The sequence below is a fragment of the Odocoileus virginianus genome, chromosome 1, assembly GCF_023699985.2.
Source record: "Odocoileus virginianus isolate 20LAN1187 ecotype Illinois chromosome 1, Ovbor_1.2, whole genome shotgun sequence".
Lineage (NCBI taxonomy): Eukaryota > Metazoa > Chordata > Mammalia > Artiodactyla > Cervidae > Odocoileus > Odocoileus virginianus.
The window spans coordinates 91,735,197-91,761,482 of NC_069674.1; the positions used below are offsets into that span (position 1 = coordinate 91,735,197).

A 26,286-nucleotide genomic window follows, 5' to 3' on the forward strand; every position below is an offset into this window, starting at 1 on the left:
TTTCCCACTTTTTGATTGGGTTGTTTGTTTTTTTGGTATTGAATTGTCTGAACTACTCATATATTTTGGAAATTAATCCTTTGTCAGTTGTTTCATTTGCTATTATTTTCTCCCATTCTGAGGGTTGTCTTTTCACCTTGCTTATAGTTTCCTCTCCTGTGCAAAAGTTTCTAAGTTTGATCAGGTCCCACTTGTTTACTTTTGCTTCTATTTCCGTTACTCTAGGAGGTGGATCTTAGAGGATCTTGCTTTGATTTATGTCATGGAGAGGCCTAGCTACAACAATCAGAGAAGGAAAAGAAATAAAAGGAATCCAGATCAGAAAAGAAGTAGTAAAGTTCTCACTGTTTGCAGATGACATGACACTGTATATAGAAAACCCTAAAGATAGTATCAGAAAATTACTAGCTAATTTTACTAGCTAATCAGTGAATTTAGCAAAGTTTCAGGATATAAAATCAATACACAGAAATCACTTGCATTTCTGTATACTAACAATGAAAAATCAGAAAGATCAATTAAGGAATCCATCCCATTCACCATTGCAACAAAAAGAATTAAATATCTAGGCATAAACTTAGCTAAGGAGGCAAAAGAACTGAACACAGAAAATTATAAGACACTAATGAAAGAAATAAAAGATGACATAAACAGATGGAGAGATATTCCATGTTCCTGGGTAGGAAGAATCAATATTGTGAAAATGATTATACAACCAAACACAATCTACAGATTCAATGTGATCCCTATCAAATTACCAATGGCATTTTTCACAGAACTAGAACAAAAAATTTCACAATTCATATGGAAACACTAAAGACCCCAAAGAGCCAAAGCAGTCTTGAGAAAGAAGAATGGAGCTGGAGGAATCAACCTTCCTGACTTCAGATTATACTACAGAGCTAAGGATCTTAATTAGCCTCTGAAAGGACCAGAGGGTCTCCCAGGTGGCGCTAGCCGTAAAGAACCCACCTGCCAATGCAGAAGACACAAGACACATGGGTTCGATTCCTGGGTGGGGAAGATACCCTGGAGGAGGGCATGGCAACCCACTCCAGTATTCTCGCCTGGAGAATCCCATGGACAGAGGAGTCTGGCAGGCTACAGTCCGTAGGGTCACACACACACACAGTCGGACATGACTGAAGCAACTTAGCACACTCTCACGCACAGACTGTAACCTAGTTGGAAATTGAGTCCAGGAAATTACCAGAAACAGGCTTAGCTCCAGAGGTACAGAGAGGCTATCTGTTGTCCAGTATCACTTTAAAATTCAGTTCAATAATCAAGCATTTTGCCAAATATCTGACTGGGACGAGTTTCCAACTGCCTGAATTGAAGTGAAGTGAAAGCTGCTCAGTCATATCTGACTCTTTGTGACCCCATCGGCTGTAGCCCACCAGGCTCCTCTGTCCATGAAATTCTCCAAGCAAGAACACTGAAGCAGGTTTCCATTCCCTTCTCCAGGGGATCTTCCCAACCCAGAGATGCAACCTGGGTCTCCTACACTGCAGGCAGATGCTTTACCGTCTGAGCCACCAGGACTCCCTGATGACTCAGATTGTAAAAAACCCAGTTGCCTGCATAACCCTTAAAAACTTCACATCTTTCCTAGAAAGAAGAAAATACTATGTTCACTTTATCAACTAGGTCATACATTTTGATCTCTGAAATAACCTGTAAAATACAGCTTTTCTTTTTCTCTATAGGTAGGATAATGGCTAAATTTAAAACACTCCTTTTAGGTTTCTCAATTGATGAGCATTTAGCTCATGTAACTCTTAGTGTGTGAAATAACAGGTATCTTGACAATCTAAAGAGGAAGTGAAACAGAGAAATCTTACCTGAGAATGCTCCTTGAAAGTTTCACCTAAACCAAGACCTATCATTCCAGCTTGGAGTCCCCCCTTTCCTTCAATTATTTCCTGTTAAGTTTCCACTTAAAAGTACCACCATCCTCTAACATGCTCCAAACTTAATTTTATCTTTCCACAAAACTGACCATTCTCCACCCATGTCAGTGAATCTCTATTCTTCTCTCCACCTGGACTTAAAATCATGACATCAGTTTTGAACACCTACTGTCCTTCATTTTGAGTCTCTTAGTTGCTTAGTCATTAAATTCTATCTCTTTGCTGATGATGTTGAAAGTCGCCGATTCCTGCCTACATTAACTTCCACCCCAGTGAAGTTATTCATCACCCAAGTCACAGGTTAGGCCTACTCCTGTCAATTCCCTCCTTCCTTCAGTGCCCCATTCATCTTTTCATCCAGAAAGTTATTCTTTACAGTGGCTGGAAGACTCCCTATTTCACTTTACTTCAGTGTTTCAAGAAGATGACTCCAGATAAGACTTACATTTTATATCTGCAGTAGTGATTCTTTTTTTGTTTGTTTTATTTATTTATGGCAGTGCTGGGTCTTCACTGATGCCCGGGCTTTTCTCTAGTTGCAGAGAGCAAGGGGCTACTCTCTAGCTGTGGTACCAAGCTTCCCTTGTTGTGGCTTCTCTCATTGCAGAGCACAGCTTTAGGGCAAGTGGACTTCAGTAGTTGCTTCTAGCTCCCAGACACTAGAGCACAGGCTCAGTAGTTGTGGCACACTGGCTCAGCTGCCTCAAGGCATGTGGAATCTTCCTGAAGCATGGATGGAACCCATGTCCCCTTCGTTGGCAGGGGGTTCTTTATCACTGATCCATCAGGGAAGCAGGGCAGCAGTGATTCTTAAGGTTCAATGTGCTCAAGCAACATCTGGGTAACTTGATAAAATACAGATTCCCAACTGCCAGGTATTACAGTGGATTTGAGGTGAAACCCAGGAATTTGCAGGATACCCAGGTGCCACTAGTGGTAAAGAACCTTCCTGCCAATATTGGAGCCATAAGAGAAGTGGGTTCTATCCATGGATTGGGAAGATCCCCTGGAGGAGGGCATGGCAGCCCACTCCAGTATTCTTGGCTAGAGAATCCCATGGACAGAGGAGCCTGGTCAGCTACAGTCCATGTGGTTGCAAAGAGTCAGACACAATGGAAGTGACTTAGCACACAGGCATGCACCAGAAATCTGCAGATGATTCTGAACTGGATGCTACAGACAGAGCCCCAACTCCTCTGAGATGATTCTGAGTTGGATGCTACTGACAGAGCTCCAACTCCTCTGCTTTGATTCCAAGGCATCTCCAGAGGCTGGATGTAACGTCCTCGGCATTATTTCCCAGCATCTGCCAAGTAGCCTCCTCTAATCAGGCTGATATTTTCCATGTTCCCTGGCAGCTGTGCACTTTCCTTCCCCAGGGCTGTACTTAATGCTGCATGTAACTGTCACCTAGGTTGACTGGGTGTGGCAAAAGCAAAACCAAACAACTACTCTTTGGTTGATTCAGCTAATTATAATTAGCACAATACTGTTCAGCATAGTAATAGCTACCACTTACTGAATGTCTCCTATGAGTCACACATTGGATCAGGAGCTTTAGACACATGTTAATTTCAACTTTATAAGAGCTCCCATGAACCAGATACTGTTATCATTTTACAGAAAAGGTCACTGATACCCAATGAAGCAAAGGGATCGTTTTACACACTGCTATGTGTTGAGGCTGAGATTCTGGTTGTTGTTCAGTTGCTCAGTCATGTCTGACTCTTTGTAACTCAATGGACTGCAGCACACCAGGCTTCCCTGTCCTTCACCATCTCCCAAAGTTTACTCAAACTCATGTCCACTGAGTGATGCCATCCAACCATCTCATCCTCTGTAGTTCCCTTCTCCTCCCACCTTCAATCTTTCCCAGCATCAGGGTCTTTTCTAATGAGTCAGCTCTTTGCACCAGGTGGCCAAAGGATTGGAGTTTCAGCTTCAGCATCAGTCCTTCCAATGAATATTCAAGGTTGGTTTTCTTTAGGGTTGACTGGTTGGATCGTCTTGCAGTCCAAGGGACTCTCAAGAGTCTTCTCCAACACTACAGTTCAAGAATGTCAATGTTTCAGCACTCAGCTATCTTTATGGTCCAACCTTCATAACCATAAATGACTGCTGGAAAAACTGTAGCTTTGACTATACGGACTTTTGTCAACAAAGTGATATCTCTGCTTTTTAATACACTGTCTAGGTTTGTCATAGCTTTACTTCCAAGGAGCAAATGTCTTTTAATTTCATGGCTGCAGTCACCGTCCACAGTAATTTTGGAGTCCAGGAAAGTAAAATCTTTTATAAGGTTTCTCAGGAGACAGGTAAGGTGGCCTGGCATTCCCATCTGTTTAAGAATTTCCCACAGTTTGTGATGATCCATACAGTCAAAGGCTTTCAAGTAATCAGTGAAGCAGAAGTAGATATTTTTGTGGAATTCCCTTGTTTTTTCTATAATCCAACAAATGTTGGCAATTTGATCTCTGGTTCCTCTGCCTTTTCAAAACCCTGCTTGTACATCTGGAAGTTTTCAGTTCACATACTGCTGAAGCCTAGCTTGAAGCCTTTTCAGCATAACCTTCCTAGGAGGTACAATGAGCACAATTGTGTAGTACTTTGAACATCCTTTGGCATTGCCCTTTTTTGGGGACTGGAATGAAATCTGACCTTTTCCAGTCCTGTGGTCACTATTGAGTTTTCCAAATTTGCTGACATATTGAGTCACTTTCACAGCATCATCTTTCAGGATTTGAAATAGCTCAACTGGAAATCCATCACCTCCACTAGCCTTGTTCGTAGTAAGGCCTACCTGACATCAGACTCCATGATGTCTGGCTCTAGGAGAGTGACCACACCATCATGGTTATCTAGGTCATTACGACTTTTTTGGTACAGTTTTTCTGTGTATTCTTGCCACCTCTTCTTAACCTCTTCTGCTTCTGTTAGGTCCTTACTGTTTCTGTCCTTTACCATGCCCATTCTTACATGAAATGTTCCCTTGATATCTCCAATTTTCTTGACATGGGTTATTTTATACTTGTCTGAGATTGATGATTTTATTTCTTTGAAAATTATCCATTAATGATAGTACCCCACTTGTCTAAACACCATGTAGTGGAATGCATTTATATATTTATTGCTTTTTATTATGTTGCATGTATTCAACTAAAACTTTTCAACTGCCTTAATGTGCCACACTTAATATAACTGATAGTTATATATCAATGTGTACCAGACACCTTTCTAAGCACTTTAAATTTATTAAATTGTTTCATATTCATAACAAGCTATGAGGTGGCACTTTCAATATCCCATTTTATGCTTGAAGAAACAAGGCTAAGTTCATGCAGCTAGTAAATGACAAACTCCAGATTTGAACTCTGACTCCAGAGTATGTGTTCTTAACTAACAGGCTGTGCTGACTCTCCTAGCTATGTCAAGAAGTCTTCACTTAACTGTTTAGGACTTGTCGTTGGAGATGAAGCAGAAGGAGTTTCATAGCAGAGATTGTATATTTCTATTTATTGTCATGTTTATTTCTCCCATTCTGATCAGAACAATGCCAGCAAATACACCGTGCAGCACTCATCCTAAACGCAATGGGTATGGTACTCTCCCTTCCTCTCAACATAGCTCCCATTTTTCTCCAAGTCCTATCTCTACTCCCCTTTCCTCTTGATTCTGCCTATGCTGTGGGCATTAAAGGCTAAAAGAGAGAATTTCTTCCATCTATCAGTGTTGTGGGAGCAAATAGCCCTTAAAAGAAGATAAACAAACATGAAAGAGCTACTAAAAAATGTAAAAATAGTAAAACTATGATTTTTTTATTCACATAATCATCAGAGGTTAGGAAAAAACAGACAATATCCAGTGTTGGGAAAAATTCGGTATTCTACCAGTATTCCTGAGAAGGAACATTCTTCAGAGTGATGAACAGTAACAAAAGCCTTAAAAGCATACTCTATCCAGCCTACTCTGTTGACCATACTTCACAAGATACATGAAAAGTCCACTAAACACATATCCTAACACAAAAAACCCATCTGTTCACCTTCTGAAAGTCACAGCCACCCATAATTCCACAGCAAGTTTCTCTGTATACATACAGTTTAGCCAGGTATGCTACTAAATTATTAAAAGCAAACTTCATAAATTAAACTATGAATGGTGGCCACTTCTTTTATAATTATATTTTAACAATATGGAAGAATATTTAATAAATTTTCAGAAAAATGCATGTGCAGCATCAACAGCACTTGCATAATGTTTTAAAAAATATAGGTCAGAGATAAGAAAGAGTTCCTCCACCAACTATGTCTACTCACACTTGGAAAGCAGCTCTGCTCACCTCTATACCATCAACACTGTACTCTATTTACTCTTATATGTAAGGTAAATCATGTCAACATATGCATATACATACACATTAAGGAATATGATGACATTTCAAATAAATGACTTGGATAGGGAAAAAAAAAGGATGCCTATCATTTGATTCAATCCTTCTAGTCTAGTAGTTTATTCTAAGGAGATAATTAAAATGTATGCAAAAAATTAACTTGATAAATGTTCATTACACTGTTTTATAATATTAAAACCACCTAAGTTGATGCTTTTGAACTGTGGTGTTGGAGAAGACTCTTGAGAGTCCCTTGGACTGCAAGGAGATCCAACCAGTCCTCCTAAATGAGATCAGTCCTGAGTGTTCATTGGAAGGACTGATGCTGAAGCTGAAACTCCAATACTTTGGCTACCTCATGCGAAGAGTTGACTCGTTGGAAAGACCCTGATGCTGGGAGAGATTGGGGGCAGGAGGAGAAGGAGACGACAGAGGATGAGATGGCTGGATGGCATCACCAACTCGATGGGCATGAGTTTGAGTAAACGCCGGGAGTTGGTGATGGACAGGGAGGCCTGGGGTGCTGCGATTCATGGGGTTACAAAGAGTCGGACATGACTGAGCGACTGAGCTGAACTGAACTAAAATGTTCAACATGGAAGGAACTCATTAAATAAATTAGGCTATAGCAATACAGTGGAAAAGTATACAGTCATTATAGTATGAAAATTATTTTATGATCAGGAAAATGTTGACAACATTTCAAGTAAAAATTTAGATTTCAAAGCATTATCTACAGTATGAACTCTTTCTTACAAAAGCACTGAGCTGTGTATGTGAAGACAAAGGCTAGAAAAAAATCTGGTAAATCTTTTTCCAAAGGTGGGACTTAGGGTAATACCTTTCTCTATTATGACTAATTCAAAAATTTCAACAATAAATATCTATTTTTCTTTAATAAAACTATAAAAACTTTTATTTAAAAAATGCTGACATCTCGTATTTGTTTCCCAGTGGTCATTTATTACTTAAACTGGAGTAATTACCACTTCATTTTAACTTTGTGATGGTGGTTTAGTTGCAAAATCGTGTCTGACTCTGTGACTCCGTGGACTGTAGAGTCCAACAGACTTCTCTGTCCATGGGATTTCCCAGGCAAGAATACTGGAGTGGGTTGCCATTCCCTTCTCCAGGGGATCCTCCCAACCCAGGGATCAAAGCCAGGCCTCCCGCATTGCAGGCAGATTCTTTACCAACTGAACCACCAGGGAAGCCTGCCTACCTTAGGCTTCTGTCTCAGCCTTATTCCTTCAATTCATCAGAGGATAGTAAATATTACTGGCTCCCTAACAGCTCTAGGCATTTTGACCAGGGAAGCCTTGTTAATGTAAAGACCTAGAAGGAGCCAGCAGGGGCCCAGGGTTCTTAAGTTTTCAGCTAGGAAATGAAGTAGCTCCAAAGATCGAAGGGACTAGTTTGTTACAGATAGGATGTGAATACAAAAATGGGAGTATCTGTATCTTTTCCTCTGTTTTATCAGTAACATAATGGAAACACTTAACAATGCAAAACACTACTCCAAATATATTAAAGAGGTTGGAAATTTGTGGAAATACAATTTTGTTCTTTGCCTAGACTTTCTTTTCTGCTGTTTATTCTTTGCGTTCAACAGAAGCTCAATTCAAAACAACTCAGGAGATATTTATATTAAACTATTAAAGCAAACACACAACCCGGCTCTATATTCACAATCCCCATCTTCAGAATTTCTAGGTTTTCATGACCTGTGCCAAGACCATCCTCAGTGTCTTGTGTGTTTCTTTTGTAAGATCCACTGCAACTTTGTTTAAAGCATAAGTTGGCCTATGTGTAAATTTGTTTTCTTAGAAAGAAGGATCAAGCAGTTAATGAAAACTTTGCTGTACTTTCATAATCTTTACTGACTTCTCACATTTACAACTATCTTTATTTATTTTGAACCTTTTAGCCAGAGCCATCTATTTTGGATACAAAATTCCAACATTTGCAACCTAGCTCATACAAGGTGCATTTTGCTTGGACACTTTACAGTAAGAAGTTGAAGTAAATAATAAGAAAAGAAGAGATAATTATATGGCCTGGAAGAAGAACAGTACATAACTCAAACTCCAAATCACCTGGGATGAAAATTATCTACACTGGTGTTAAGTGCTACAGAGTTAAACAGAGGGTCTTATGTACTTCTCAACCCAATATCATCTCAAGATTAGGAAAATGAGTTAGGAGTGTGCCTTAGGTCCAGGTCTTAAAAACATTGAAGCAAAAGAAAAAAAAAAAACAAAACACTGAAGCAAGGATGTAACTAACCCCTGGGAATCCAATCCCTACTACAGTACTTTTAAGAGAATGAGACATGGCATTGTTTTTGCCTTAATTATTTTATTGTAAATGGCTCTGCTGCTTTTTTCACTAAAAACAGAGTAAGTTTCTGCATTCTGAGAGCTAAAATTTTCATTGCTCAGTAGTTTTTGTGCCTTATTTCCTTTCCCTAACTGGAAAAAAGATCAATACAGTGCAAGCATATGGTGAATAGAAAGAAATTGTTCAAGTGAAGTACAGCCTCATAGTTATGGTATATTTACTTACTTAGACACAGTTTATGTCTTTGGTAAGACTAATATTTGGTAACAGGGAAGAAACACTCATATAAAATGACAGGCAATTCTGAGAAAAGTGGCACCCTCCTGTAGCCAGCTCCACCTAATATGGAAACAGTCCAAACATTTGCCCTTCTGCTGTCTCTCACTAATGGACTTCCCCACCTCTAAAAGACCTTTAGCCCTTTACTGATAAGTCATATAAAGGGTAATTTAATACATCAAATAGTGGGTAAGGTATTTTAGACTGAGGGGGAGCGTGTGAAATACATGTTTGGATAAAAGGACAAAAGTGAAATGAGTATCTACAAGAGAACTTCATTTCATTATCTCGCTCAGGGCGGTCCAGTAGAATTTTCTGTGACTATAATGTTTCATATCTGTGTGATCCAATACAGTAGTCACTAGCTACCTGTAGCTACCGAGCACCTGCAATGTGGTGAATGTCACCAGGTAACTAAATTTTAAGTGTTATTTAATTTCAGCTAATTTAAATCAAAACCTAAATAGCCACTTGTGTCTCACACATCAAATACATGCTTCATTTGACAATGTAGCTCAGGAGGATGCAGTGAATGCTGTGGCCTAGGGTAACTGATCATGATGGAGACCTGAACCTCAGCATTACTGTAACATCAACATTTTAGAGATATTTAGGGGGTCAACCTCATGAGAAATTTAACTCATAAATTATTATAATATAGAAAGCTAATCCACAAATTACTACTACATAAAGCTAACATGACTTTCTTTAACATGGAAACATAACTCCCAAGTTATTAAAATATATAAGCCAGAATGTCAACTTACTAAACTAGAGCAGCTGTTTTCCACTGACTGCATAGTAGACCCACCTAGGAGTTATGATAAAGAACACTCAAGTCTGAATCCCTGCCCCAGAGATTCTGAACGAAGCCCTGGCACTGTGTATTTGGAGAGACCCTGGGCTGGGTACAGTGATACAATTTAAACCTTCAGTGGCATCAGCTTTGTTAGCATGGCTCACTCAACCATCAGGACAAGTCTGCCGAGCATTTCTGACTTTCACATGCATGCGGGCTAAGTCACTTCAGTCGTGTCCAACTCTTTGCAATCCTGTGGACTGCAGCCCTCCAGACTCCTCAGTCCATGGGATTCTCCAGGCAAGAACACTGGAGAGGGTTGCCATTTCCTTCTCCAGGGGATCTTCCCAACCCAGGGATAGAACTCACATCTCTTTTATCTCCTGCTTTGGCAGGTGGGTTCTTTACTAGTAGCGCCACCTGGGAAGCCCATATCTTCACAACAAGAATTAATCTTGTGGACAAATTAGCATAGGCTGGTGGTCTGGAGGTTGCCCTGGGTCAAATCTTAAAGATTCTAGGCTTTCTGCTCCTTCTGGGGATTATTAAAGCTTTTTTCTGTAAGATCTCAAACCCATTTGGACATTTCTACCTGATCAGTGCTTGAATGGACACTTTTATCATTGGCCTTTACGGTTCCTAATCTTTATGCTTCATAATGAGCACCCTCCACCCTTGTCTTTTTCACAATCCCTTCACTTACTAATATTAGACAATCTGAGCTGGATGGACCCACAACTAAATGAGTCTGTGACCTTATTCTCATATTTAAAATGGTATAGTAATTAATACCACTCACAGTTATGATGATGATTAAATGAGGTAAATAAACCTGACTTACATATAACACTTAATCAGATTAGGTAGAGTTTTATGAAAAGAGAGTTGTGAAAATTTCCTCTTTATCTAATTCAGAAAATTCCCAAGCAACAAATTCAAAATGGCTTTCATGTATTCTGAGGTGCTTGAAAAACATCTGCCTACCTTTTATACTCACATTAAAATAATGTATTTTCTTTCAAAGAAAATGTCCACCCCAATTACCCTGCACCTAATGCCTCTACAATATGGATGAAAGCTTGCATGCTGAGCCTAAGTGATATAAAATAAAGGGTCAAGCCAGCCTACTGAGCACAAAAATTGTGCTACAAAAGCTAACACTTTCAATGCGGAATACACAAAATAGGTATGACTGTCAAAAATGCGTAGCAAAATTTTGGAAGGTCAACAGATGTGAGTCCCATCTCTCTGCATGTTTAAGATCTGCCATGGAATGAAAATCTGCCAGGATGTGTGAACCACACACATCCTATTCCCAGCCCACATGGGCAAGTTACACAGGCTCTCCCAACTTACTTTCTTCATAGAGTGAGGACACAGAGATGCTACTGGTCTTGTGCCCATCTCACCTGGGTCTACCCCCAGACTCAACAGCAATAATTCCTTAAAGTCCAAAGCCCTCTGCTCTCTTATCTGATGGCACGATCTGGCCACAAAGCTGTACCATACCCACACACAAGGCAGCTAGAGGCTCTGGGGAGCTAATACCCAAGGGATAACCCTCAACCAATGAGGGATGAGAGTTACCAGCTAAATCCTGCAGCCACCTCAGCCTTCAGTGGGCCAGTTCTCAAGCGTCTTCCATACAGCTTCTCAGAGGGTCCCTCTGGGACTAGGTCCCAGTCGCCTGCAGCAGTAAGTAACTTACTAACAAATATTGCCTCATTCTACTCCTACTCCATGCTTCCAGGATCATCTTCCAAATAACAATCTGCTCCCAAGTCCTTTTCCCCGAATAGGCATTTGAGGAACCTAAACCAAGACAGGAGATAATAAATGTATCCACTTCATAGGGTTGTTTATGACATAAATGAGAGGGTAACAGGCAGGAAGGCCAGGGGTCTCCAAACGGAGGAAATAGGCTGCAAGCGTCAGACATTTTTTATCTCTCTCTTAAGCGGCAGGAGGAAACAAACTAGTGACATATTTTTTTCCCTTCTCTATACAAATTTAAAAAGGAAGTTCCTCTTAAAATACTGTGCTGCCATAATGACAGCGGGTTCCACCTGAACTTAACTTTTCTCAAACCTTGAGTTAACCAATACATTTTTCTTATGGAAATGTTTGTCTTAAGCTATGTTAATATACTATGCATTTACCCCAGACTCTGTCTTCGAGTTGGTTCTGCCTAATGGCTCAGAATCAACTTGACAAACCAGTATGTTATACTCAGACACTGTTCCCCTATTCTATGTAAACGAAAATATTTGTATGGTAATCAACCATTTTATGGCCCAGGATGACTCGTCTGGTGCCAAGATTATCCCAAAATACATCTTTTGGATGAGGGGCCTGGTGCCATTCTGAGTTTTAAGACATTCCTTTCTTTCATTAACAGACTGCTAGTGACTATATAACATCCAGCTAAAAACTAACAGGCGGGTATTCTTTCTGCCCCCTTTTGATGTCTATGTCAGAAGCTTTCTCTATCTCCTTTTTACTTTCATAAAACTTTATTACACAAACGCTCTGAGCGAACAAGCCTCGTCTCTGGCCCCGGACTGAACTCTTCTTCTCCGGAGGCCAAGAATCCTGGCGTCTTTTCGTGGTTCAGCAACAACCTTTCATAAACTAGCTCATCTATGTGCGGCCACACAGGAATGCCAGTTGCAAGCAGGCCCTGGATGTTTGTCCTGGGGCTGCTTGTTTTACCTCCTCGGCAGCAAACAAAATCCATGACAAATTTGTTCCTTAGGTTATTGAATTTTTGTGTCCTTGATAAGAAGCACTTGCATCACCTAAGGAAAAATGCAGCTAGAAAGAAGAAAAAGTGAACAGAAAATTCAGCCAACTAGTGAACCATTTGCTCTTACCCATGTAAAGGAAGACAAGATGAAATTATTATTATATATTTTAATATTTAATTTATAAAATGAAAGTCAAGGAGTTGTGAATCACTAAATCTCAGAGATCTGGCCCTTTGATATTTGAGTCTGGCTAATTCTTAGCACGGGGATAAGAAGAAATCTCCTGAAACTGCCAAAAGAAATATAGTCTTACTATCAGTTCTTTTTTTACTATATATATATTTATATACACATATATATAATCACTAATATCACAGCAAGCATGAGGAGAAATATAACTAATAGAGAAACTAGAAACATGCCATTCTAGTGTAATATTTGTGTTAGTTTATCAGTTCAGATATAGGGAAAAGCCACCCTTCCATACAGGCCATCTGTCATGGAACTGCATTATCCTATTGATAGGACTTATCACTCTTCCCTCACTTTAGCTACAAACTAAAGGAGAAATTACCTCATTCAGAAAAGCTTGCCAAGTAGTATTAGCTTGGATTGACTATATAAAGGTCTTATCAGTAAGGTCACAAATCTTTATGTTGAACTTTGGTGTGATAAATTATTTGAAAAAATCATCTTCTTATGCTTAGCTATACTTTTACTATATTTCTTATCTTTGTTCAGAATATTTCAACTGCCCCCAGTGGATGAACCAATGAGGAACAAAGTGGGTATCTGAATTAAATACTAGACAGGGCTTTGCTGGCGGCTCAGAGGTAAAGAATCTGCCTGCAGTGCTGGAGACCGGGGTTCGATCCCTGGGTCGGGAAGATCCCCTGGAGGAAGGTATGGCAACCCACTCCTGTATTCTTGCCTGGAGAATCCCAAGGACAGAAGGGCTTGGCAGACTGCACAACTGAAGCAACTGAGCATGCATCCAATAAAAATGTTCATTAAAATAAATAACAAATGAACAGTGCCTGGCACATAAAATAAGCTGTCAATAAATGGTAGATAAAAGTAGCTACAGCAACTGTAGTGCTCTTAGAAGCATAACCTTGAAGCGTGCCCTTCTTGTCACTATAATTCTGCTGATTTGGCATGTGTACTAAGTATCATTTACCGTAAAGCAAAATGGGGGACAATTTAAGTGTACTGCAACAGAGAGAAAAAAATGAAAGATTTCCATTTGCTGGTACCTCTGATACTTCCTCTCTACTTAATATGTAATGTGAGGATTACTCTAGAGAGAGGGGCAAATATTTTGAATCCTCTTACCTCAAAAATCTTTGAATGGTAAACCCATAATGGACCACGTGGTTCTCTAACAATGTTATTTCAATCACACAACACATTCTGGTGAACTTCTCTGGTGTGCCAGACACCACGCGACATGACTAGGAAATTCCAAAGTATGTAAGACATTGTTCAATTTCCCAAGAACTTAAAGAGGCTGGAAAATAAAGGAGGGGTAAACAAGGAAGCTAAAGCTACTGGGATAGCACACAAAGAGAAGTGTACGTATCTAACAAGTACATTTCTCTAACAAAACGTTTTCTGTTGTCTCTTAGTGTTAATATGTTTATTGTGCCTACTGACCAAGCTAATATCTTATGCAACTCAGATTTCCATCCTCACAAGCATGAAGTTGTGACTAACAAGGAATTAAGAGGGTGGGAGCTGCTTCCCAGGTGCATTCTCAGACAGTAAAGAATCTGCCTGCCACTGCAGTAGATGCAGGTTCAGTCCTTGGGTCAGGAAGACCCCCTGGAGAAGGAAGTGGCACCCACTCCGGTATTCTTTCCTGGGAAATCCCATGGACAGAGGAGCCTGGCAAGCGAAGTCCATGGAGTCACAAAGAGCTGGACGCAGCTTAGAGACAGCACACACACAGGAGAGCAACAGAAACTACTTTAACAAGTGATGTGCATGCGTGAGTGTGGGTGTTACAAACCCCCAAGACAACTTTGTGTTTCACATGTAAGGAGGTCAAAATACCCATGTTTATTCCCTGACACTAAACACCTGTGGTTTTTATTCTTATTTATACCATTTTCCTATAAATCTTTAGACCCTTTAAAAATACTACATACACGTTATTCCAAAATTGTCATGAGGGGATTTTCAAAATAGCTCCCAATTTCTATTAGTGGTACTTCTTTGGTTCATTTGACACTATTCTACAAAGATAAATGGGGACTGATATATTTAATCAAAATTCACCCCCAAGAAAATAAAGTTTCTTCTATTCTCTGTGGTATCACTTTCAAAATGATCAAGCTTGATTCAAATATACAATATTATTTTAGTTAAAAGATTAAAATATAATCCCATATAAATCCAGTAAACTCAAGATTATGCTATGAAAGCAAACGTTTCCACAAAGAAGCTTCATGGAATGTCAACAGAATTATAAATTTGCAAATTCCAACTTGCTTTTTCTTCATCTTTTACTTTATGTGATAAAAATGTATGACTATTCCAGTGCCTAGATTAAACATTCAACAGCATTCCTGCTTTTACTTCCTGTAAATTCAAATTGTACAACCTTGAAAAGCATTAGTACCCCAGCCTTTAATGTTAAGTATTGGAGAAAAATAAACAAATATAGAGGGTGATTTCAAAAATAAAGCTCTGCATCTCTATAGTTTCTTAGAGTTCATGGAGCGTATTACTTTTAACACAGGCATCAGGAGAGGCAGCACCAGGATTATTGACAATGGCCATGCAAAGTGGTCGAGGTTAGTGGCCAGCATTGATATGCACTGGAGAGTGAAAGGAGAGGGTTTTGGACCCTAAGTGAACAAAAATAGAAATGGTGTCCAATTTTACTGAACACTAAATGGAGAGTGTCTACTGAACACTAGACCTGGGAAGGAAGATTTTACAGTGGCGAGACCCAAATGTAACTCCTGGGGACCTGCACTTTTACAGAATGAACAGTTTCAGGCATCAGCTATCTATTTCTTCCTGTACTAGGTATTCTCACCTGGAGAACATACAATCTACCTAACACATGGGAAGGCAGACAAGTTCAAGGCTCGGATATCACTTTCCAGGAGATAAGTTGTAACTATTGATTTATAGAAAGAAGACTAGGAGAATATACAGATTATGCTTATCTAAACACTAACTGCTCCTGTATCAATGTTGTCGATTTTAAAAGTTAACCAGTCATATGGCTTTCTTCATATCTTCGCCAACACTATCATCTAAAACACAGGAAAGTTTTTAAAGCAATACTATCCTCTATGCAACAGGAAGACAAATGTGATTGGTTATCTAGTACCTCAAAATTCGCAGTTAATTGTATTAATTATCTTCATATTAACGAGCCATGAGTTAGAGCTGTGAAGTTTACAGATAATAAGGCAGTACCGTGCCCTCAAGGAATTTAGTGTAGCATCATAATTAAGATACAAATTTCACTGGGCAAAGTACTTTGGGGAAATATAACTAAAATTTTACTCTTTGTCTAAACAGATATCTCTAAAGGATAATTTAAGAAACACCTCTACAATTCAACTCTAGATTTTACTTACAAGATACTCAGATCTTAAATATAAATATCCATCATAAATATCTAATCAACTTGTCGAAAGAATGACTGAATAAATTTTCTTATTTTCAAGCAATTATGACTTATAATAACAAGATGAATACAATTACTATATGGAGAGATCCTCTAGAGATAATCTTATATGCTTTTGTCACGCAGTTTAAAATACTTAAGTTTGGGAGGGAGGTATTGGGAGTTTGGGGTTAGCAGATGCAAACTACTATATACAGAATGGATCAACTACAAGGTCCTACCATATATAGCACAGGGAACTATATCCAATATCCTGTGATATTGGAAAGAATATGAAAAAAATGTATATATAAGTGAATCACTTTGCTGTACAGCAGAAATTAATACAACATTGTAAATCATCTATACTTCAAAAAAATAAATTTTAAAAAATAATAATGTAAAATGCATAAGTTTTATCATGAGAAATCTTTCACCTTCTGGTGGTATCACTCTGACCATGCTTTCCAGCATTTGAGGACCCTCACAATCTGTTCCTACTCTTGGACTAAGTTTTAGATTCAGTGCATGCTCATCTTCTCAATCAGACAATAAAAATATAGCCTCTGAACGTGATTGGGAAAAAAACTGGTGATCAACAAACACTGATTGACTGAAATATCATATGACACTCTAATTTTCTTTCCAGTTTTCTCTTTTAATCCAAAATTTAAAATAATGATTGTACATATGACTTTCCAGGGAGCCTTAGTGTTTTTTATAGAAGCAAGAAATCTAACAGTTCAACAACACAGCATCTGTTCATAATCCCCCTGTAGTATTTTTAGTGCCAGGACTCCTTCATTAGCATGTACAGTGATTATGGGCTAAACAAGTTCATTAAATTACACTGAAAAAAAAACTCTTTCCAGGTTAGTTGCTTTGTTGTTGTCTCAAACTACTTGCCCCTTCTTTTGCTATCTACCCTGTAGATAGCAAGATGCTGACTTTTTAAAAATGAAAGTCTGTAAAACATACTGATAAATTATTCATCTTTGCCATTCTTCCTCAAGGGATTTTAGCCTCCCTCCTGATGTTTAGAGAATGGGTGGAACCAACAAAGAAAGTTTGAGACCCTCGGGCTAGTGAGATATTTGATTTTGCTTCACATTCACCGATTATTTTAAATGGGAAAAGAAAAAAGACCACGAAAAAAAGCTTTACATAATTTATATGCAGCTTTTCATGGTAAATATGCTTACAAAGAGGAGAAAACCAGAACAGAGGAAATGCGACCCTAGTTACAGGCTTTAATTAGTTCTGCTTATAGTATCACTTTCATTATTTAGGCATATGACTTTTAAAAGTGCTGAAGATACAGAGAAGAGGTTGACCACACATCCTGTTTCCCCAGATAGTTCTTGTTAATGCATGCGATGTCTGTCTGGTTGGCGCCCCCCATTTCTCTCCAGTGTGTTTGGTTTTGAAGGATGATAAATGTATGATCATCCTAGAGATGAGCCATATGAAAAAAGTGTGAAAATATTACAATACTGTGATCAATAGACAGTTGAACCACCTCTAAATAAACATCAATTTTTCAAAAGACTATCAGAAAAAATTACTTTTCGATATTTTCTGTGTTGATCACTTGAATGTGTTACAAAGTCATGTTCCAAAAATTCAGCATTGAATATGGAGTCATGACAATTGCATCATTTAATTGGTTGAAAAGTCCTTGAGTTCAAGCCATTACCAACCTTCATATATACACTTTCAAAATTTTGGGATATAACTTTTAAAAATTCTCATTAAAAATGAGTCACTTAAAAGATCAATTTTAGAAGATATTCTGAAAGATTTTTTAGATTTTTTAGAATCCTCTAGCAAAGTCAACAGTTGCATTAGAATCTCAGAAAAAAAAAAGTGGCATTCCATCATCTTAAACAAGGTAATCATTTTTGTCCCTGTGCTATAGGCCACTTTGGACCATTTTTGCCAAGACTGTGAACCCCTACTAATGAATGTATTTTTAAAATGTTTAAAATAAAATACTGACTATTACAATGAAAATAAATTATATTAGAATACAACCATTAAAAATCAAAATATATGTTAAAAAACAAACATGATAAATAGTAAATAAGCTCCTTCATATACTCATTACATAATATTATTGACCAGCAAGTCTAGTAACTGCCATAATTACCAAATAGTGATAAGCATAAATGATATTTTGAAGTTGTTTGCAATACCCAAAGTGTGATCTGAAAAGCCACAGGTTCTGCTTGTGCTTCTGTTGCTTATTAACTCCATTCACAACTGGAGAAAATTTTCATGAAGAGGTTAGTGAAAATGAAACTGTGATTTTTTTCCCAACCAACTTCATGAACTTTCTGAATTCTGTTGTTATAGATACAACATTAAGAAGGCCTAGAAGTCAAACTAGTTTATCGTAAGTGCATACTTAATTCATCGAACAACTACTTACCCAGGTAATCAAGCTACAAAAGAACATTTCTAAAAACGAAACTTCCCAATGAATGCTTTTTAACAACAAAAAAAGAAGGCTTCCACTGAAAATTCAGTTCAGATCAGTTGTGAGAACTGTTGATCATAACGCAGTATACATTGAAATGTACTAAATAGAAACAACATAGGCATTTTCTAGGAGTTTTTTTAGAAAATAAAGATCCCCTAAAGCACAGACAAAGCATTTTTATATTAAACAGTGTGTCCCTTATTCCTATCTCTAATATTTTAAAATCAGTTACATTTTTAAAAATTTTTTTCCTCAGATTTGCATTATCTCATTTTAATTTAACAGCATCACAGAGTCATACTTAAGCTTTTATTTCTCAAAACTTTGAATGAAATCCAACATATCAAAAATACATATGCCCAGTTAAGGCCCTCAGCCTCAGCAGCTTTGTTCTCTGGAAGAGACTAAAGTGACTGGTAATTAAACATGTGGAATCACAGATCATTGGAACCTAAAGGAACCCAAGAAGCCACTTTGTCTAACTCTGACTTTACTAATGAGGACCCAGAGACAATGAGAGGTTAAGGGACTCCCAAGATGACATGGAGAAGCTAGCCTGACAGTTTATGCAACACGTCCTCCAGCTCCCAGCAAGGACCAGTTGGATTCCCCGGGCCACTTCTATCAAAAGAGAGCTATTGAAACAAGGGGCTACAATCAATTAGAAACACATCTTATTTATCGTTTTTGCTTCTCAATATAAGAATTAGATAACTTACATGATGATCACATTTCCAGAAGAGAGGTCTTTAAAAAATATGAAAAAATAAAGAATTTGCTATAGTTTCAAGGTCTAATTTATTGGTAATGTAATTTTGACTATTGAAAACCCAGGTAAGTCATTCCTAATTTTATTTTTTCAGATGGTCTTTTTTCTCTGATTATAAAAGGAATCCATTATAATAAATTTTGAAAGCACAAATGAAGAGGAAGATAATAAGAAGCCATATATCCAGAGTCAAAGACATCATTGATAATGTTGGTAATATTTCAGCATATTTCTTTCCAGATATAAATGTATATATGAACATACAGCTATATGATATAAACTTTCATATTAATATTAGACATAAAATTTTACAGCCTATCCTTTCTCTTAGCATTACACCAAGATTATCTATCTTGAATTATCTTTGAATTCAAATTATTTCCAAAACATTAACGGGAACTTTGTGTTTAGTGGTTATTAAAGTAAAAAAGTTTAAAGACACTATAATCAATAAAATGATTCCATTATATAATTTTCACTTACTGGATTATGCAGCCTAGCATTGGATCAGGTAACTCTAATGCATTAAATTGCTCTAAATAAAAAATATTAAAAATATATGTTTATAAAACTGTCTTTAGAAAAATTTAAATGCAAATGGCTAAAATCTTTGGGGGAAAAGGTGTAATATCCTAGGAAATTGGAGAAATGAAAACTCAAAGAGAAAAGTGGGAAGATTCATAAAGGTACTATGATAGGAAATGCTGACAGGGCTCTGTAAAGTCATGAAGCAACACAGTACTTAATGCAAGGAAGCAGCAATAGGTACAGATATTTAGGGCCTAGCTCATATAGGAATTCAATAAATATTTGTTAAATAAATGAATGGCAATCAATTTACTAACATATATTTAGAGAGTTGAATAAGATTACATCCTTTGACTGACAATCTTATTTAAGGGAATATATACAATATATGACCAGTGCATTCTCTTGGCAAAACTCTATTAGCCTTTGCCCTGCTTCATTCCGTACTCCAAGGCCAAATTTGCCTGTTACTCCAGGTGTTTCTTGACTTCCTACTTTTGCATTCCAGTCCCCTATAATGAAAAGGACATCTTTTTTAGGTGCTAGTTCTAAAAGGTCTTGTAGGTCTTCATAGCACGGTTCAACTTCAGCTTCTTCAGTGTTACTGGTTGGGGCATAGGCTTGGATTCCCGTGATGTTGAATGGTTTGCCTTGGAAACGAACAGAGATCATTCTGTCATTTTTGAGATTGCATCCAAGTACTGCATTTTGGACTCTTGTTGACCATGATGGCTACTCCATTTCTTCTAAAGGATTCCTGCCCACAGTAGTAGATATAATGGTCATCTGAGCTAAATTCACCCATTCCAGTCCATTTTAGTTTGCTGATTCCTAGAATGTCAACATTCACTCTTGCCATCTCCTGTTCGGCCACTTCCAATTTGCCTTGATTCATGGACCTAACATTCCAGGTTCCTATGCAACATTGCTCTTTACAGCATCGGACCTTGTTTCTATCACCAGTCACATCCACAACTGGGTATTGTCTTTGCTTTGGCTCCATCCCTTCATTTTTTCTGGAGTTATTTCTCCACTGATCTCCAGTAGCATATTGGGCACCTACCAACCAGGGAAGTTCCTCTTTCAGTATCCTATCATTTGCCTTCTCATACTGTTCATGGGGTTCTCCAGGCAAGAATTCTGCAGTGGTTTGCCATTCCCTTCTCCAGTGGACCACATTCTGTCAGATGGTGATTACAGCCATGAAATTAAAAGACACTTACTGCTTGGAAGGAAAGCTATGACCAACCTAGATAGCATATGAAAAAGTAGAGACATTACTTTGCCAACAAAGGTCCATCTAGTCAAGGCTGTGGTTTTTCCAGTGGTCATGTATGGATGTGAGAGTTGGACTATGAAGAAAGCCGAGCACTGAAGAATTGATGCTTTTGAACTGTGGTGTTGGAGAAGACTCTTGAGAATCCCTTGGACTGCAAGGAGATCCAACCAGTCCATCCTAGAGATCAGTCCTGGGTGTTCATTGGAAGGACTGATGCTGAAGCTGAAACTCCAATACTTTGGCCACCTCATGCAAAGAGTTGACTCATTGGAAAAGACCCTGATGCTGGGAGGGATTGGGGGCAGGAGAAGAAGGGGACAACAGAGGATGAGATGGCTGGATGGCATCACTTACTCGATGGACATGAGTTTGAGTGAACTCCAGGAGTTGGTGATGGACAGGGAGGCCTGGTGTGCTGCAGTCCATGGGGTCGCAAAGAGTCAGATACGACGGAGCAACTGAACTGATACAATATATAGACTCCGGTACTCACTGTAGTTTTCTTAAAATAGAAAAACTGTTCACAACTAAATGTTCAGGACTGGTATACTGATTAAGTAAATGATAGAGATGTAAAGAGCCATATAGACAATTCATGTTAATTTAACAACTATACTAAAATTATAAGTGCCCTACCTATACTATAATTCTTAGTTTAAAATGATTGAAATATTTAAAATATTGGTGTATTTAATCTCCTGGTATAAGACTTTATTTCATTAATGAAATAATTAATTTTAAAATTGAAAAATATCACTACATTAAAAAAAAGTTGAGAAGCTCAAATAAATAAACTATTGTTTTTCTTCCAAAATATTTTCTTACAGTCAATCTCAAAGGTGTCCACCTATCAGTCCTTGAGTCATTCCAATGGTGGGAAATACAGTCGTGATACTCTATTCTCCTAGTACCATGACTTAGAAAACTCTGATACATCCTCTTACCTAATCTTAGCCTATCAGAGATGTTATTAAATCTAACACACACACTCACACGTACAGCTTAGAGTGGCAAGCTTTTAAAAACCTACACAACTCATAATACCTGTATAAGCTCTGATGGTTCACTTCCTTCTTCTACTACAATTAGCTGAGATCTTCCTTTCCTCTCATTGTCCCGAATGCCAATGGCAACCTGGCTGGCCTTCAGACGCTCATACTTGTTGCAAGAGGATCCACACCACTGGTAAATTACCTAAAAGAAAGAGACAGACCTTTTGATCCCAAATATGTGACAGACATTCAGCCCTGGTATAATACACACTGTGATTAATTAGGAAAAAACAAAAAGGCATAAAAATAAAGTTATCCATTGTTAAGGTATATATAATTTGATATATTTAATTTATACCTCATTGTGTATCCTGTTGCTTTCAGTTAGCATTATAAAGTGAGAATTTTTAAACATGGAAAATATAAATATATATATCAGCATTCTCTGTGTATATAATCCACAAAGTACAATTTATGAAAGTAAACTTATACAAGCTATATAAATTTAGAATAATAAATCTAAACATTCTTCAGAAAGTTAGTCAAGAATCTATTACGGTAGTAATATGATCTTGCTGATCATAAAAAATGATATATCACTTTTGTAAAGCAATTTAACAATCTTTACTGAGTCATAAAAAGTTAAACCTTTGACCCAGTAATATCAGTAACTGGAATTTATTTTAATAAATTATTCATAAAGAAGAGAAAAAAACACGTGTACAGGGGTTTTTCACAGCAGAGATTTTTGTCAGGCATTGAAAAGACATTAAATGCTCAACAATAGGGTAACAGTTATATAAATCAGGATATATAGAAAAAATACTTATATATAAAATTATGCTTTAACAGAAATTAAAAAAAATAGAAACAGAACAGCAGTTTGATAAACAGTAAATCAAATACATCACTTGCTATTTATATTACAGTGTATATATTTTGGACTTAGGTACAGTGTTCAGAAAGTATATAGTAACAAATGTAAAGTAACAATAAATGTCATTTTCTCCATTAAATGTGATTTAACACAAGAAAGAAGTTTAATGGTACCCAGGCTGGTGGGATGTGGGGGTAGGTATTATCACACACTATTAGGGTGACAGATACTAAGACAGGCTCTTTTCAAGGGCAGTTTGGCGTCACATCAAAAAATTACATGTGCTTTTAGAATCAGAACCATTTGTAGGAATCTACCTTACAGAAATATTCAGACACCAGATGCAAAAACAAAGAAACAAAACAAAATGCCCATTCAATAGGGAAATCACCATAAAAATGTCATTATGTGGATACTACAGACTATCCTTCAGTGGTTAGAAATCGAGGATAATGTTTAAACACTGATGTTGAAAATATCCAGGTACATCATACAGACTTAAATAAAACCACACAATAATACAGTTTCATTTAATTAGATACAAAAATATAAGCTGTTTCTGCCTTTGCAGGAAAAAGATTTTTAAAGCTACACAGTATCTCATGGGGAGGGGCATATATTTGTAGAAAGAAAGCCTTCAGTTTTCACTCTGTCAGTGTTTTTTTCCTTTTTTTTTACAATAATGTCACTCATTTATTAAGTGTTTATTAGGAGCTAGATGTTGAGAACAGAGATGAATGAGTGAAAACTAGCAAGGAGAGACAGACATGTAGATAACTAAGGCTAGTAAAATGTTTGCACTATCGTTGGTTTTCAAAACATTTCCATACATATTTGTCTAATCAATCTGAAGAGCAGGTTGCACTGTGATTAAGTGTAAAGGAGACAGACTTTAGCAGTCATTTACTATGTGACTTTATGTTTGCAAACTTTCAAAAGAAGGAATGAATTAATAACAGTAAAATTAAACAGCACCCCCAAAATCAGAGAAACGGTCTCTTTTCTCAGAGTTGTTTCTTCATTCAAAGATAGCTTACTATTGCCTAAAATTGGGCAGGCTCCCTCTCCGTGAGGGTGCAATTTCAAAGCACACAGGCCAATAACAGTTTCTCTAACCCCTTAAGCTGCACCCCCGCTCCCATGTTCCTTATTCATCTGCTCCACTTTCCTTTTCAAGAATAAAATGTAACTCTTAGGAATTCACGCCTTCATAAGAAGTAAAAGAAAAAGGGACTGTACCTTGCAACTCCTATCATTTCAGAATCTGATCTAGTTATTCAACATGGTTAAGGGAGTGGGTTTTTTATCTTCTGGGGTTTTTTTTTGTGTGTGTTTGTTTTTTTTTCTGTTTTCTACACCTGGGCTTCTGAATATGAGACTCACATTTAGAGGCGATTTGAATACCAGGTCCACGTTAGCAATTACAAACAGTGAAAATAAATGGTTCCCAATGAGCAGCCAACACCTGATCACTGAGCATTCAAGTCAGATGTTGGAGTAGGATGGTGATTTTTATTTTTTTAAACATGGATAGCTGAGCCTACCCTTTAGGGACTCTCAGGTGTGTTCTAGGCAACTGCGTTTACTGACACTCCCCTGATAATTCTAAGCATTAAACCAGGGCTGGAACATCTACTGGTCTCTAGGAGCACACTGCACCTGGCAGGTGTTGCAGGGAATCTATCATTTCTAATCACCCCCTGAAGCAAAGTAGGCTACCCTGCCAGTACGCTTAGGCTCTTAGCTTAGGTACCTTTTTCACCTTATTCCATGATATTTTGCAATTGATTTTTTTCTCTGTAGATCTGAGAGAACAAACTTTTAATACTACATTACAGTGAAATATAAGAAGTGGATAAGAAATTAGCTCTCAAGATTTCTCAGACTGCTAGCCACTTTCATTACTGATTTGCTCTGTATTTTTATATTCATCCAATAGATGTTTATATTCTCCCTACTTTAGTTTTATAAATGACCTCTTATACTTCAAAGAGATTATATAAAATCACACTAACTGTAAGGAAATCAAACCAGTCAATCCTAAAGGAAATCAGTCCTGAATATTCATTGGAAGGACTCATGCTGAAACTGAAGCTCCAATACTTTGGCCACCTGATGTGAAGAACTGACTCATTGGAAAAGACCCTGATGCTGGGAAAGATTGAAGGCAGGAGGAGAAGGGGAAGACAGAGGATGAGATGGTTGGATGGCATCACTGACGTGATGGACACGAGTTTGAGGAGTTGGTGATGGACAGGGAAGCCTGGCGTGCTGCAGTCCATGGAGTCACAAGGAGTTGGACACGACTGAGCAACTACACTGAATTTTTATTAATGTTTGTAAAGCATTAAGGAAGCCTGGTAAAATATGTTTGAAAATGAATTATAGTTAATGATAATTTTATAAATATTATTATTTAACATATAATTTTATAATATTCCTTGGACCCCAAAATATTTTCTATGATATTACTTTGAGTTTTTTATGTGCAGTATAAATTCACAGATAAATTTAGTTTTAGAAAATATTCCTCACCATTGCTTAGAGAGCAGTTTCAACCTTTAAAATAGCAAAAAATATATCTAGGGAAAACTAAAACTAATAAAACTTTTAAAAATGAAGTTTTCCTTTTAACTCAAAGAAGACTAAATCATCAAAGAAAGCATTACCAAAAAATTTCTTATTGAGCATGAAAACAGATGTTGTATGTTATGCTTACTCTTTTATTATTTTCACCTTATTTTGTGATATTTCTAAGTAACATAGCTTATTTATTAGATTTAATTGTCAGTGGTTAACTCAGACAAGAAATGCAATAAAATGTGGACTTTAAATTGCTAAAAGCCAGAACTGTTTAAAAAGTTAATTAAAAAATAAAATAAAAAAATGTTAAAGTTAATAAAAAACCCTTTTCATTCAACACTACGTTTTTTATACAAACACAGTTTGTTCAGTCATGGACATTAAAACATACTTTAAATTTTGAACAGAATTTGAGCAATTCATTCAATTTGAGCAATTCATATTCTACCACGTGTAGGTGATGTGGTAAGACATCTCATTAACAAAGCGCTACAGTGATGAAATGCATGCGTGCAGTTCTATTAATAAGCTGCACTAGCCCAACACACACCCTATTCAGAGGCAGTTGGTTAAAACTACTTCACCACTCTGCACATGAGGAAACTTTGTACTCAACTGGCCCCATGCTTGAAAAACTCCCCTATAATTCAACTTAACCTTTTTTTAGAGGGCAAGGGCTA

General features: G+C 37.4%; 1 protein-coding gene across 1 annotated transcript in view; it reads right to left on the reverse strand.

Moving 5' to 3' along the window:
- The window catches only part of SCIN (scinderin), a 79,661-nt gene that overhangs the window by 31,258 nt on the left and 22,117 nt on the right, over positions 1 to 26,286 (reverse strand). The window contains exon 4 of the mRNA XM_020873305.2: positions 22,199 to 22,348. Within this exon, the coding sequence (XP_020728964.1) occupies positions 22,199 to 22,348 (150 nt within the window). The remainder of the gene's footprint in view (positions 1 to 22,198; positions 22,349 to 26,286) is intronic.